Here is a 14,495-nt window from a genome sequence, read left to right as displayed (position 1 = left end):
TATTTGTAGCAGTAAATGCTTTCACTGGAAAACATTTGGTGGTAAAACAAACATTCGCTATTGAAATTTATCCTTGAGCGGTTATGACTATGAAGTGAAACATTTGTTTGCAAAACAATTAGGTTTGTCCCAGCACAGATGAGGCCAAAAGGAAACATTGACTGTATCTAAAGAGAGAAAATTCATTCAACAATATTTTTTGAGTGCTTATTGTGTGCAGAGCACTGTAGTGTGTGTTTGGGAGAATACAAAATAACAGTAAACAGACATTCTCTACCCACAATGAGCTTACAGTCTAGAGGGAAAATGAAATGGCTAGGTAAGGGTGTTTGTCTCCATAATTTAATCGACCTCCTCTCTGTCTCCTCAGAGGAAAAGGTCGGGATTTGGCCTTGAATTTTCCAGTTTGGTTTTCTACAATGATTGAATTATTAGATAAACCCCCTCTAGACTGTAAGCTCATTGCAGGCAGGGAACATGTCCACTGACTCTGTTGTACTCCCAAGCACTTAATACAGTGCTCTGCAACTGTAAGTACTCAATAAATACCACTGATTGATTGATAATTACTTCAGATATCCACTTAGCCTGAGTCGACAGAGGCTTAGAAAATTCTGTATGATTGACGGCCATATCTCCAACTGGTGAAAAATTAAAAAGAATTTGAAGAGACCGTTTGCTTAACAGTTCTTGGAATTCCCACCTGGTTTTCAATTCAGCGAAAGGCAGATTAGAACCAGTGTTTATCATCCCAGGTAAGGAGGGTTCACCTCAGTTGCCTCATCTGTAAAATGGGGATTAAGTCTGAGGTCCCCATGTGGGATCACAGACTGCGTCCAGCCTGATTAGCTTGTATCTACCCCAGTGCTTAGTTCAGTGCTCTGCTCATGCTAAACACCCAGTGAATACCATTGATTGATTGATTGATTCAATCACACCACAGCAAGTTCCCGATGTAAACTTCTTTATGGCTCTAGGCTGTGAGCTCACCGTGGGTAGGGAACATGTCTACTACCTCCATTTTTTTGCACTTTCTTTGTTATACTCTAGAGCTTAGTACAGTGCAGAGCTCAGAGCAAGTGCTCAACAAATTCTTCTGGTGGATTGACTGATAGCTACAACCTGATGGGCAGAGACAGAAGAGTCACTGTCCTCCTCATCGTCAGCTGCAGCACCAATCTGCCTATCTTCAGAAGTTTTGCTCTAAACATTTGTTCATTCATTCATTCAATCACATTTATTGAGCACTTACTGTGTGCAGAGTGCTTGGAAAGTATAATTTGGCAAGAAATAGAGACAATCCCTCCCCAACAACGGGCTCACGGTCTAGAAGGGGGAGACAGGCAACAAAATAAAACAAGTAGACAGGCATCAACCCACTCAGACCTTCAGCTGGGTAGGACATAGTTGTTGAAAGTTGTACATCAACACGAACTCGGTCAAAATCAGCAAAGTTTACAGGATAGGCAACTTTGTGCTGGTCTTGGATCCTGACAGCATTATTTAAGCTCTTATGTGCAGGGAAATGTGTCTGCTAATTTTGTTATCTTGTACTTGAAGCAGGATGCTGTAGTGGACAGAGCATGGGCCTACGAGTCAGAAGGTCACGGGTTCTAATCCTGACTCTGCCACTTGTCTTCTTTATGACCTTGAGCAAGTCACTTCACTTCTCTGGGCCTCAGTTGCCTCATCTGTAAAATGGAGTTTGAGGCTGGGAGCCCCACGTGGAGTTATGTTCAACCTGATTTGCTTCTGTCCACCTTGGCACTTAGTACAGTGCCTGGCTCATAGTAAGTGCTTAACACATGCTATTACTATTATGAGCCCACTGTTGGGTAGGGACCGTCTCTATATGTTGCCAACTTGTACTTCCCAAGCGCTTAGTACAGTGCTCTGCACACAGTAAGTGCTCACTAAATATGATTGATTGATTGATTACTCTCTCAAGTGCATAGTACAGTGCTCGGCACATAGTAAGTGCTCAACCAATACCATTGATTGATCGATTGATTATGCTTCACAATGAAGTAAGCCACATTTCCCAGCAGCAGCTAAAATGGAAGTGTGCCATGAATAACCTCGGTTCCAACCTAATTGCACCATTGGCTTGTTGTGGGACCATGGGCAACTCAGTTGACTTTTTTGTGTCTCAGTTTCTTCTTTTGTAAAATGTTCTTCCTCCCTCTTAGACTGTGAGCCTCAGGCAGGGCGGAGACTATGTCTGACCTTATCAATTAGAACAACCCCAGCCCTTTGCTTAGCACTTGGCTCATAATAAGCACTTGCCAAATATGGAAATTATTATTATTATTATTAGAAATGCGGGGGAGATGCATGACTATCATGGACCCTGAGGTTTCTAATAGAAAGTTATACATGTACCGTGAGTCTGAGTTTGGTTTTGGGTTTTTCCAACATGGCATTGTGCCTCAAATGGACATTTCTACTGAAATACTGAGAAGAGAGTAATATAACTTATATATTTAATTATATTTTGGGACTTGCCATATTCCACTTCTGGACGTTTCTTATGACATTCCCCCCCCCCCTTTTTTTAAACATTCTGCAGATTTTTATATGTTGAGACACTAAAATGTGATCAATTGGTCCCTTAATCCTCCCTAGGAAGCAGTAGTATGTCAGAGCTACAGAATGAACTTTGATGCCTTTGTGTCTGAGAAGGCGCCACAGTTTACATTTCTTTTTATCGTGTTCTGTGGACTTTTACTGCAATTATCTGCATGGGAGTCACTAGCAGATGCCATTTCTCACAAAAATCAATTCTACAAAAAACATCCAATGAGCCAGGGTGACCAGGAGGCCATTCTCACTTGCAATCGATCCATTTTAGAAGAAATACCACAGTGGGCAGAGTGGCTAAGATCATGAAAATCTCAATTTTGTTATTTCTTTTGAACTTCTGGTTTGTGCTCTCACCTGCTTTTTATTTCCACTCGGCGGAAAGAGAGGAGAAATGCATAATAGAGGACATTCCAAGTGACACCTTGATAACAGGTAAGCAATATTTGCTTTACTGCATTTTAGATTAAACTCAAAATGTTGTTTCATGGAGGCATAATATGGATCACTTGAAGCAAACGCCACTGTCACGGAACACTTATGACCCTACATTTTTCATGGAATATATCATTTACACAGAGCCAATTAAATGTGAGTAAAATGTGAGTGAACATTAATGGCCTCAAACATGAGCTTCCATTATGTAAAAGGGAAGGAAGACAGTGTATAGCACTTCAGCATCCATCTTAATCTGCTTTACTAGTTCTGGGTTTTCTCTGTGAAATAACTTTTGATGATTGTGAATGGGTTCATTATAGTTGGACACAGAAAAAAAATACACTGTCTTGAAGATAAAAGAATCAAGAGCATGCTATAGACCCATCTGTTTTTTAGATATAGGACTCCCAAAAATTGAACTCACAAAATACCTGTGATAATCTCTATGGGTCTCTTGTAAAGACGTTGTTCCCAAACTGTTTTATAATGAATACTCCTTGGCAATATTTTGGAAAAAGAACAGATATTGAGCTTACTAATGTTCACTAAGAATAATCTCTGTTGGAATCTTAGAACTATTCTCTTGAATATTGCTACCATTTTCCATACTCTTTGCCACTGTTTCACAAGGACTGCTTTGATGTGGTCATCCTTTTTAAAAACTGGATTAATTATCAGTAAGTGGTCTTAAGTGGGAGGTGTCTTGGCAAAAGGAAAAGTACTCGGTCAAATATGTGAAAAATGAAATTTTTATGGTGTATATTCATTCTTTTTCTTCCTCTTTCTTCCTTTATTTTCTGATGGTTGTGTCAACATTAATGGAAGTCCACACTCGAGGTCCAATGCTCAATCAATCCCAGTGAGAGTGAGGATCAGGTTAGCCATTCAGGAATGAGAGAAGAGGAGAAAGGGAGAGAAAGGGAGAGTCAAGTCGACTTGCCTAACAAGTCCAAATGCTAACCCATCCTAAAGGTGAACAATAGGAACTCCAGGGTAAGATGATGCAGTGTTCAAGATGATGAGAGAAAGAGCAGCAGGGAAACAACAAGGGTAGAATAAAATGATTTCGGTGTCTTCATCATCCTCAACACCATCATCAGCAATCTTGTGGGCTAGAGCGATTAGGCCTCTCCCTGTGGATTTTTGTGGAAGAAAAATTCATAGCTTCTGTGGCTGTGTTCAAAAGACTACATCAGAGATAAGTTTATTCCTACTGGCACTTCCTCAGCACCAGATTGTAGACTGTAAGTTCGTTGTGGGATGGGAATGTGTCTGTTTATTTTTATATTGTATTCGCCCAAGAGCTTAGTACAGTGCTCTGCACACTATAAGTGCTCAATAAATAAGATTGAATAGTAGGGAGTGGTGGTGATGGACAGATTTCCCTCTACTAATCAAGGCCAGCTCAACTTAAAGCAAAACAAAGTTTCTTTATATACAGTTGGTACAGCACACTAGCTTCATACATGACTGAAGAGCTCAAATCATTGTAAATACCTTAATACAAATAGCAGTAAATTCTACTTGGGGTAATTATTAGGCCCTGCCTGGTTCTCTCCATTATAAGGATCTGGTAGGAAAACACTACTGTTAAGCAGGTTAGGAATCCTGACCTAAACGATCCAAATTTCCTGATGACAGACAAAATGGACCAAAGGAGAAAGGAGGTAACATGATGTGCCCGCTTTGAGTAAATGGAGGCTTGGCCAGACAAAAGGGAGTCCAGGCCTAAAGGCCCATCACATTCCATCTCTTGGTGTCCTACCACTCCTACAGACACTAGTCACTGGAGCTACTCTTGTTCAGTTAAACAAGGTGATGGGAAACAATCAAACAGGCCTAGGAACAAAACGGCTCAGAGGGAAGCGTTGGTTGAAAAATGGGACTAATGCAAGGCCCACCGAGCTTCCACAGTCTAAAAGTGTTCCCCTGAAGGATGCTCAAAGGCAATTCCAGGCTACCCACAGTGTACGCAGCTGCCTGCCCACAAAGGATGCTTCAGACCATTAGGGACATGCAAGAAGGAGCACCTATGAGTGAGGCCCAGGAAAAGTTTCCCAGGCCACAGGATAAGTCAAGGGTACTTAATGAGCACTCACTGTGTGCAGAGCACACTATTATGCTATTATATTGGAAAAGTATAATAGCACAGAGTTGGTCCATGTGATCCCTGCCCACAAGGAGTTTCCTGGCTACAGGGGAGCTCCATTGACAAATCTGCTCAATCGATCATTTGTATTTGTTGAGTTCGATGTGTACAGCACTGTACTAAGCACTTGGAAGTGTAAAACAGAAGCGAAAGACACACTGTCTACCCTCAAGGAAAAATCAATAATGGAGAAAGGACAAGCAGACAGATTAGTAACAAATGGCAGGAGCAGGAAGAATGAAGATACTAATGGTAACAGCGCTTAGAACAGTGCTTGGCATATAGCAAGTGCTTAACAAATACCATCATTATTATTATTACATGGTCAGGCAAAATAGATGAAGCCATAGGTAAAGGGCATATAGGTCAGTATACACCATTAATCTATAAAATGATGTAATCAATCAATCACTCAATGGTATTTGCCTAGCGCTTGGGATAGTACAATATAACTAATCCTGTTATAACTGTCCTAATCCTCCTCGACCTCTCAGCTGCCTTTGACACTGTGGACCACCCCCTTCTCCTCCACACGTTATCTGACCTTGGCTTCACAGACTCCGTCCTCTCCTGGTTCTCCTCTTATCTCTCCGGTCGTTCTTTCTCAGTCTCTTTTGCAGGCTCCTCCTCCCCCTCCCATCCTCTTACGGTGGGGGTTCCCCAAGGTTCAGTGCTTGGTCCCCTTCTGTTCTCAATATACACTCACTCCCTTGGTGACCTCATTCGCTCCCACGGCTTCAACTATCATCTCTACGCTGATGACACCCAGATCTACATCTCTGCCCCTGCTCTCTCCCCCTCCCTCCAGGCTCGCATCTCCTCCTGCCTTCAGGACATCTCCATCTGGATGTCCGCCCGCCACCTAAAGCTCAACATGTCGAAGACTGAGCTCCTTGTCTTCCCTCCCAAACCTTGTCCTCTCCCTGACTTTCCCATCTCTGTTGACGGCACTACCATCCTTCCCGTCTCACAAGCCCGCAAACTTGGTGTCATCCTCGACTCTGCTCTCTCATTCACCCCTCACATCCAAGCCGTCACCAAAACCTGCCGGTCTCAGCTCCGCAACATTGCCAAGATCCGCCCTTTCCTCTCCATCCAAACCGCTACCCTGCTCATTCAAGCTCTCATCCTATCCCGTCTGGACTACTGCACTAGCCTTCTCTCTGATCTCCCATCCTCGTGTCTCTCTCCACTTCAATCCATACTTCATGCTGCTGCCCGGATTATCTTTGTCCAGAAACGCTCTGGACATATTACTCCCCTCCTCAAAAACCTCCAATGGCTACCGATCAATCTGTGCATCAGGCAGAAACTCCTCACCCTGGGCTTCAAGGCTGTCCATCACCTCGCCCCCTCCTACCTCACCTCCCTTCTCTCCTTCTACTGCCCAGCCCGCACCCTCCGCTCCTCCACCACTAATCTCCTCACTGTACCTCGCTCTCGCCTGTCCCGCCATCGACCCCTGGCCCACGTCATCCCCCGGGCCTGGAATGCCCTCCCTCTGCCCATCCGCCAAGCTAGCTCTCTTCCTCCCTTCAAGGCCCTGCTGAGAGCTCACCTCCTCCAGGAGGCCTTCCCAGACTGAGCCCCTTCTTTCCTCTCCCCCTCGTCCCCCTCTCCATCCCCCCGTCTTACCTCCTTCCCTTCCCCACAGCACCTGTATATATGTATATATGGTTGTACATATTTATTACTCTATTTATTTATTGATTGATTTATTTTACTTGTACATTTCTATCCTACTTATTTTATTTTGTTGGTATGTTTGGTTCTGTTCTCTGTCTCCCCCTTTTAGACTGTGAGCCCACTGTTGGGTAGGGACTGTCTCTATGTGATGCCAATTTGTACTTCCCAAGCGCTTAGTACAGTGCTCTGCACATAGTAAGCGCTCAATAAATACGATTGATTGATTGATTGATTGATTGATAACAGAGCTGGTAGACATATCCCTTGCCCACAAGAATCTTACAGTTTAGAGGGAAATCAATTAGTGCTTTATCGGACACTTATTGTGTGTAAAACACTGTACTAAATGATAGGGAGAGAACAGTATTATAGAATTGGTAGACATGTTCCCTGCCAACAAGAAGATTACAGTCTGGAGTGGGAGACCTTGGATAAGTCACCTCACCTCTCTGGGTCTCAGTTCCCTCATCTGTCAAATGGGGGATTAAGACTGTGAGCCCCATGTGGGGCAGGGACTGTGTCCAACCTGATTGCTTTGTATTTACCCCAGCACTAAGTACAGTGCCTGACATATAGTAAACTCTTAACAAATAACATTAACAGCGTCGGACTCCAAATGTATTTTGGATTTTTTGAGTGATATTCATTAAGCGTTTACAACGCATCAGGCTGGGAAGCAAGACAGTGTGTGTTAGTGTGTGCAGAGCAGCCAGACATACACAGGGCTAAGCGAGATAACAAAATGGATTCGGTCCTTCAGGGCCGCACTTCATGGAGAATTGTCCTCGGCTTCCTGGAAACAAGTTCATCGGTTCCTGGGACCGCATTTTCACAGGTTGCTCAAGGGCCTGCATCCTTGCCTTTGAAGCTCATTCTCTCTGGAAGTCAGTCCGCCAACGCCGGAGATTGGCACCTTTCAGAGAATAATGCAAAATATGTTTATTTGGATTAGTGTCTTGCTCATTTCCAGCTTCAGTTTCATTTTGCTTTGATCCATTTTATTTCTGGCAGTCGGCTTCCATGGGTCCCAAACAAGGAAATGGAATTTTTTTTAAAAAAAGAAGCTGTAAAAGAGTCCCCCTTTTATGCTTCCTTTGTATCTCCCTGGCAGCCCTGTTTCAGCCATTGTGAAGAGGCTTAATTTACATTTTTAAAACACTTTTTGTGAAAGATAACCTGAGCGGTCCTATGCATTATTAAATATAAACATAGAGCACTTTTGACAAATAAAAGCTGCTTTCAAAAGGAGTGCACATACTAGAGATTGACTGACCATAACCAACAAAAAGAGGGACTTTCCTATTTGCAAGTACTTAATTCTCATCAAAGCTTCACAATCCAAATGTATTTTCAACCTTCAGAGTCTAATATCCTGAAGCAGATAATAATAATAATAATAATAATAATAATAATAATGCTATTTATTAAGCGCTTATTGTGTGCAAATCAATAGTCCACCCAGTCAGGTATTCTGTCTCCAATGGGAAATATAAAAATAATAATATAAAAAGGTTCTTATTAATAATAATAATAATGACATTTATTAAGTGCTTACTATGTGCAAAGCACTGTTTTAAGCACTGGGGAGGTTACAAGGTGATCAGGTTGTCTCACAGGGCGCTCACAGTCTTAATCCCCATTTTACAAATGAGGTAACCGAGGCACAGAGAAGTTAAGTGACTCGCCCAAAGTTACACAGCTGACAATTGGTGGAACTGGGATTTGAACCCATGACCCCTGACTCCAAAACCCATTCTCTTTCCACTGAGCTTCGGCTGAAGCACTTACTATGTGCTAATGTTGTCAGATTGGACACGGTCTCTGTCCTACCCAAGGTTTACAGATGATCTTATTCCCATTTGACAGATTAGAAAACTGAGGTCAGGAGAAATGAAGTGACTTGCCCAAAGTCACACAAGAGGCCAGGGGGTAGAGCCGGGACTTAAACCTGGGTCTCTTGCCTCTCAGTCCCAAAATGCCCTTTCCTGGATGTATTGAGCGCTTAGAGTACAGTGCAACAGAGTTGATAGACATGTTCCCTGCCCACAGTGAGCTTACGGTCTAGAGTGACAAATTCCACTTGATCAGATCGCTTCTGGGTGATGATACAACTTGGGTGAATTATTTGATGAATTTTTTAAAAAAACAAAGTAAAGCCTGCTGGGTTACACTTTGAGTGTAAGACTTTTGGAAGTGAATCAAATATTTGGAAGTGAATACACTGATGAACTGATTAACTAAATGGCATTCTTGGACCTGAAAGAATTCATGAATTCTCTCTAGATGCTTACAGGAAGGAGTTTACTCAGTCGTTATAATCTGCTTCATCAAGACATTTGGAGCGATTATTGTTTTTTATCATTTGGATGAAATGAAATGGCATAATTTGGCATGCATTAAAAAATCAGAAAGCACTGTTGTACAAATAGTCTTACAGCATCTATTGCATGCTTCATTTTTGAATAAACCTCTACTCTTTACTTTCTAAACAGCATCTTTCAAAGTACAGCAGTGGGATATAACCACTCATGATTTCCTTGAATCTGCTCCTGGTTTAGGAATGTTTGTGACCATTACAACATTCCGTGATGAGGTAAAACTTTGCCAATTTTGTAAATGATGTCAGTCAATGGGGGGAATTTATTCAGCGCTTACTGGGAAGCGCTTGGAGAGTACAATTCAATAGAGTGGGCAGTTACGATCTCTGCTCACAAGGAGGTTAAGATTGGAAGGGGAAATGGACATTAAAATCAATTACAAATGTGGATGCATGTAAGTGCCAGAGGAAGGATGAATATTAAAGTGTTAGGGTGTACAGACCCAAGTGCATAAGTGATGCAGAATGGATAGTAAATCGAGGGCTTAGTTGGGGAAGGCTTCTTGGAGGAGATGTGATTTTAGAAAGACTTTGAAGGTGGGGAGAGTGATGGTTTGTCATATACGAAGCGGAAGGGAGTTCCAAACCACAGGGAAGATGTGGGGAAGGGGTTGGCAGTGAGAAAGATGAGATTTTGGTGGACTGAGTGAGTTGGCATTAGAGAAGAGAAGTGTGTGGGCTGGGTTGTATAGGAAATCAGTGAGGCAAGTGATGATTCAGTCCTTTAAAGTCAATGGTAAGGAGTTTTCTGTTTGATGTGGAGCCTGATGGGCAGCTATTGGAGGTCTTTGAGGAATGGGAGAATGTGGACTAAGCATTGTTTTAGAAAAAACTCTGAGCAGCAGAGGTAAGTAAGGACTGTAGTGGGGAGAGACAGGAGGCAGGGAGGTCAGCAAGGAGGAGGATACAGTAGTCAAGGTGGGATAGGATAAATGCTTGGATCAGCGTGGTAGCAGTTTGGGTGGAGATGAAGGACCAGATTCTAGAGGTGTTATGAAGGTAGAACCGACAGGATTTGGTGACAAATTGTTATCGGTGATCAGAAAGTCATCATGACCATTGACACAATTGGGTCATGGCTCAGCCTACTGGCTCATATCGTGTGATTTCACAGGAAGTACAATCTGGTATCTTCCTTGGTAGGGGTGTAGTCATTCTTGGACCCTGAATCTCTGCTGGGTCCAGTTTATAAAGAATGGGTGAAAAAAAAGCAATCAGTCAATCAATCAAGCATATTTACTGAGTGCTAACTCTGTGCAGAGCATTGTACTCTTGAGGGAATACAATATAGCAGAGTTGGAAGAGGAGACAGACATTAATATCAATAAATTAATTACATATATGTACATAAGTACTGTGGGGCTGAGGAAGGGGTGAGTAAAGGGAGCAAATCAGAGTGATGCAGAAGGGAGTGGGAAAAGAGGAAATGAGGGCTTCGTCAGGGAAGGCCTCTTGGAGGAGATGTGCTTCATCTTTTCTATCCTTGCAAATTTTCTTGTTTTGTCTTGTGCTGTCGAGTCGTCTCTGACCCATAGCGACACCACGGACACATCTCTCGCAGAATGCCCCACCTCCGTCTGCAATCGTTCCGGGAGTGGATCCTTCGAGTTTTCTTGGCACAAACACAGAAGTGGTTTACTAATTCTTAATCCCAACATAGCTAATGTTAAAGATTAGCTCTCTGCTATTTGCTACAAGTCAAAACTCACCACTGCTGGGCAGCAGCGGCATGGGAGAGGGTCGAGGGCGGAGACTCAAGTTTACTGTGCGGAAGGTGGCAATGGTTAAACTGCCATATTTTTACCAGGAAAACTCTATGGATACACTACCAGAACAATTGCAGATGGAGAGCGGGGCATTCTGAGATATCTGTCTGTGGTGTCGCTATGGTTCAGACACGACTCGACAGCATAAGACAACAACTTGGAAAATAGGTTTTAAGACATTTCGTTTTTAAGAATGGAAAATTGAAACGACATGAAAGAATCCCACTTGGGAGAAAATGTTTATTTCAATGCTAGCTGGGGATTTGTAATTAGATACTAAAAATATTTAAACACTTAAATTGTAGATACTGATGTCCAAATTGTATGGACCGCAAGGAACATTCTCTTTTACATCCCATTCACCTGGAGAGCATAACATCTGTTTACAGTCTAATTCCACACGACTTGCGACATTTGGAGGAAGTAAACTGGTAAGAACATTCCTTGGCTATTTTCGTTAATGAAAAGGGGAAAATGGTGTCTTTGGGTCTGTTACATTGTTATATTGTGCTCTACCAAGCACTTAGAACAATGCTCTGCACATAGTAAGTGCTCAAGAAATACCATTGATTGATAGATTAATAAAGGACAGGTTGAAGGAATAGAATTCTTCAGCCTGGGAAGGATAAACTTGAGGGGTGGTAGTGACACAGTTTTCAAGCCTCCACCAAGGTAATAATGATAATAATAATTATGGTATTTAAGCACTTACTAAATGTCAGGCCCTGTTCTAAACACTGGGGAGAAGCAGCATGGTTCAGTGGAAAGAGCTCGGGCTTTGGAGTCATGGGTTCAAAACCTGCCTCCACCACTTGTCAGCTGTGTGACTTTGGGCAAGTCACTTAACTTCTCTGTGCCTCGGTCACCTCATCTGTAAAATGGGGATTAAGACTGTGAGACCCCCGTGGGACAACCTGATCACCTTGTAACCCCCAGTGCTTAGAACAGTGCTTTGCACATAGTAAGCACTTAACAAATACCATCATCATCATCATTTATTGAGTGTTTACTGTGTGCAGGGCAATGTTCTAAGAGCTTGGGAGAGAACAATACAACAGAGTTGGTAGACATGTTCCCTTGCCTACAAAGAGCTTACAGTCTAGAGGACTGTAAGTTCCAAGAGCTCCTCCAATGGATAAAAAATTAATAAATCAACAACAAACATAATGAAGTGCATAACGACAACAAGAACAAATAAAGAAGTGCATAACAAGAACGTAGAGGTGCCCGAAGCGATGGCATTAATTAGAGTGGTGTGGGAGGATTGATGCCTGTCTATTTGTTTTGATTTGTTGACCGTCTCCCCTCTTCTAGGCTGTGGGCCCATTGTTGGGTAGGGATTGTCTCTATTTGTTGCCGAATTCCAGTGCTCTGCACACAGTAAGCGCTCAATAAATAGGATTGAATGAATGATCAAGGAGTCGTTCTTAGAAGAAAGAGGTCCTTTTGTAAGGTTTAATCCCTCATGAGCATTAAATTTTCGTCCTGGAGAGTTTCCTCTCTCCTCACCCTATGGATAAGAAAAGGAGAACAGGGGAGAGGGAAAGAGGGAGGGAGTATTGAAAGGGGAGAGATAGGTGTGAAATTTCAAATGAAAGCTTTTAAATATGGTGCAGTGACTGTATCTGACCTAATTACCCTGCATCTTCTTTGATGCTTAGTACAGACTTGGCATCGACTAAGCACTTAACGGACATCACCATTATTATTATTAAGGTGGTGAAGGCAGGAGTTTCTTTTAAAATGTGGGATGAGTTTAATTTCTATTGCTTTTATAGCGAATTCATTTGGACATTCGAGTTGGAGAACATGATCTTGATTCTGCTATTGCTCATGCAAAGGACAAGGTGAACGAAGTTAGCTTCAGAATCGAACATCTCATTGAGGAAATTGAGCATATCGTCAAAGAGCAAAATTATCAAAGGGTGGGTATTCCCTCTCAATAAATTCCTCAATTCTACAAGTTAGCTTCAAACTCGAACATCTCACTGAGCTAATTGAACATATCGTCACAGAGCAAAATTATCAAAGGGTGAGCGTTCCTCCTCAATAAATGCCTAAACTTCATATGATTGATTATTTAAAGAGTACTAAGAGCTTAACCCTTTTTGGATATTTTATACTCCTTAAAGAGAAGCAGCGTGGCTCATTGGAAAAGACCATGGGCTTTGGAGTCTGAGGTCATGGGTTCAAATCCCGCTCCGCCAATTGTCAGCTGTGTGACTTTGGGCAAATCACTTAACTTCTCTGTGCCTCAGTTACCTCATCTGTAAAATAGGGATTAAGACTGTGAGCCCCCCGTGGGACAACCTGATCACCTTATAACCTCCCCAATGCTTAGAACAGTGCTTTGCACATAGTAAGCACTTAATAAATGCCATTATTATTATTATTATTAAAATTGTCTGATACTTGGGTAAATGAAACTCTACAACATTACTGTACTTGTGAATCAGATTTGTTTTTAAAAAATAGTATTTATTAACTATTACTATGTGCCAGGCACTGTACTAAGTGCTGGAGCAGATACGAGATAATCAGGTTGGACACAGTCCATGTCCCAGTTGTGGCTCAGAGTCTTATTCCCATTTTACAGATGGGGCAACTTAGGAACAGAAAAGTTAAGTGATTGCCCAAGGTCACATAGCAGATAAGTGGTAGAGCTGGAATTAGAACCTAGGTCCTTCTGACTCCCAAGCCACTAGGCCACACCACTTCTCACTGACAAATAAAAGTACTTTGGGTAGGTGATACACCTCTATCCCAGAGATCCGACAACTTTATGGTTCCTTAAGGAATGATGTAATTTTCTCATTGCATATAGGAACGTGAGGAGCATTTTCGAACGACAAGTGAAGATACCAACGGCAATGTTTTCTGGTGGGCTCTTGTGCAAACGTTAATCCTTATCTCAGTTGGAATTTTCCAAATGAAGTGCCTTAAAGACTTCTTTATAGCTAAAAAGCTTGTTTGAGATGTTATTAAGAAGCAAATAAACTGTCCAGTAATTTGCATAACATATGTTAGTAAAATAAAACCATAAATATGCATTACTTTTTTGTATAATTTCAAAGCCATCCACAGTTCAAAGTAAATTCCCTTTTGATGAGCATCATAACCCCCTCTAGCAAATAAATGATAGCTCAAAGGAAAAGTCCGGCAAATGATTTAGATTCATTCTGACTCATCTACCGTGTTTATTCCCATTCATAAATAGTTCTCCATGGAAAATTCACAATGTCCCCTAAACTCTCTCATGTCTACTTTGATAGCCACACCTTATTTAACAAACTTTGGTTTCCTCTTCTGCTTGCTTCTTATAATAATAATAATTGTGGTATTCATTCCTACCCAACCTTTGATATTTTCCAGTTGTTTACCCTAAAAGAATAGTGGTTTTCCACCTATCAATCAATCGATCAATTGCATTTATTGAGTGCTAACTGTGTGCAGGGCACTGTACTAAGCGCTTGGGAGAACACAATACAATAATATAACA

At 42.0% G+C, this 14,495-nt stretch overlaps 1 protein-coding gene across 1 annotated transcript; it reads left to right on the top strand.

Annotated features, from left to right (window-relative positions):
* Positions 1 to 2,885: 2,885 nt before the first annotated feature.
* Positions 2,886 to 13,970, top strand: LOC119933443 (transmembrane emp24 domain-containing protein 11-like). Its single transcript, XM_038752974.1, has 5 exons — positions 2,886 to 3,015; positions 9,346 to 9,446; positions 11,302 to 11,427; positions 12,775 to 12,921; positions 13,821 to 13,970. Exons 1-5 carry the CDS (start codon positions 2,886 to 2,888, stop codon positions 13,968 to 13,970), a joined length of 654 nt encoding a protein of 217 aa, XP_038608902.1.
* Positions 13,971 to 14,495: the final 525 nt, after the last annotated feature.

The sequence above is a fragment of the Tachyglossus aculeatus genome, chromosome 10 (assembly GCF_015852505.1).
Source record: "Tachyglossus aculeatus isolate mTacAcu1 chromosome 10, mTacAcu1.pri, whole genome shotgun sequence".
Classification (NCBI taxonomy): Eukaryota; Metazoa; Chordata; class Mammalia; order Monotremata; family Tachyglossidae; genus Tachyglossus; species Tachyglossus aculeatus.
The sequence above is the reverse complement of the archived record's forward strand: the minus strand, read 5'-3'. Positions and strand labels throughout refer to the sequence as shown.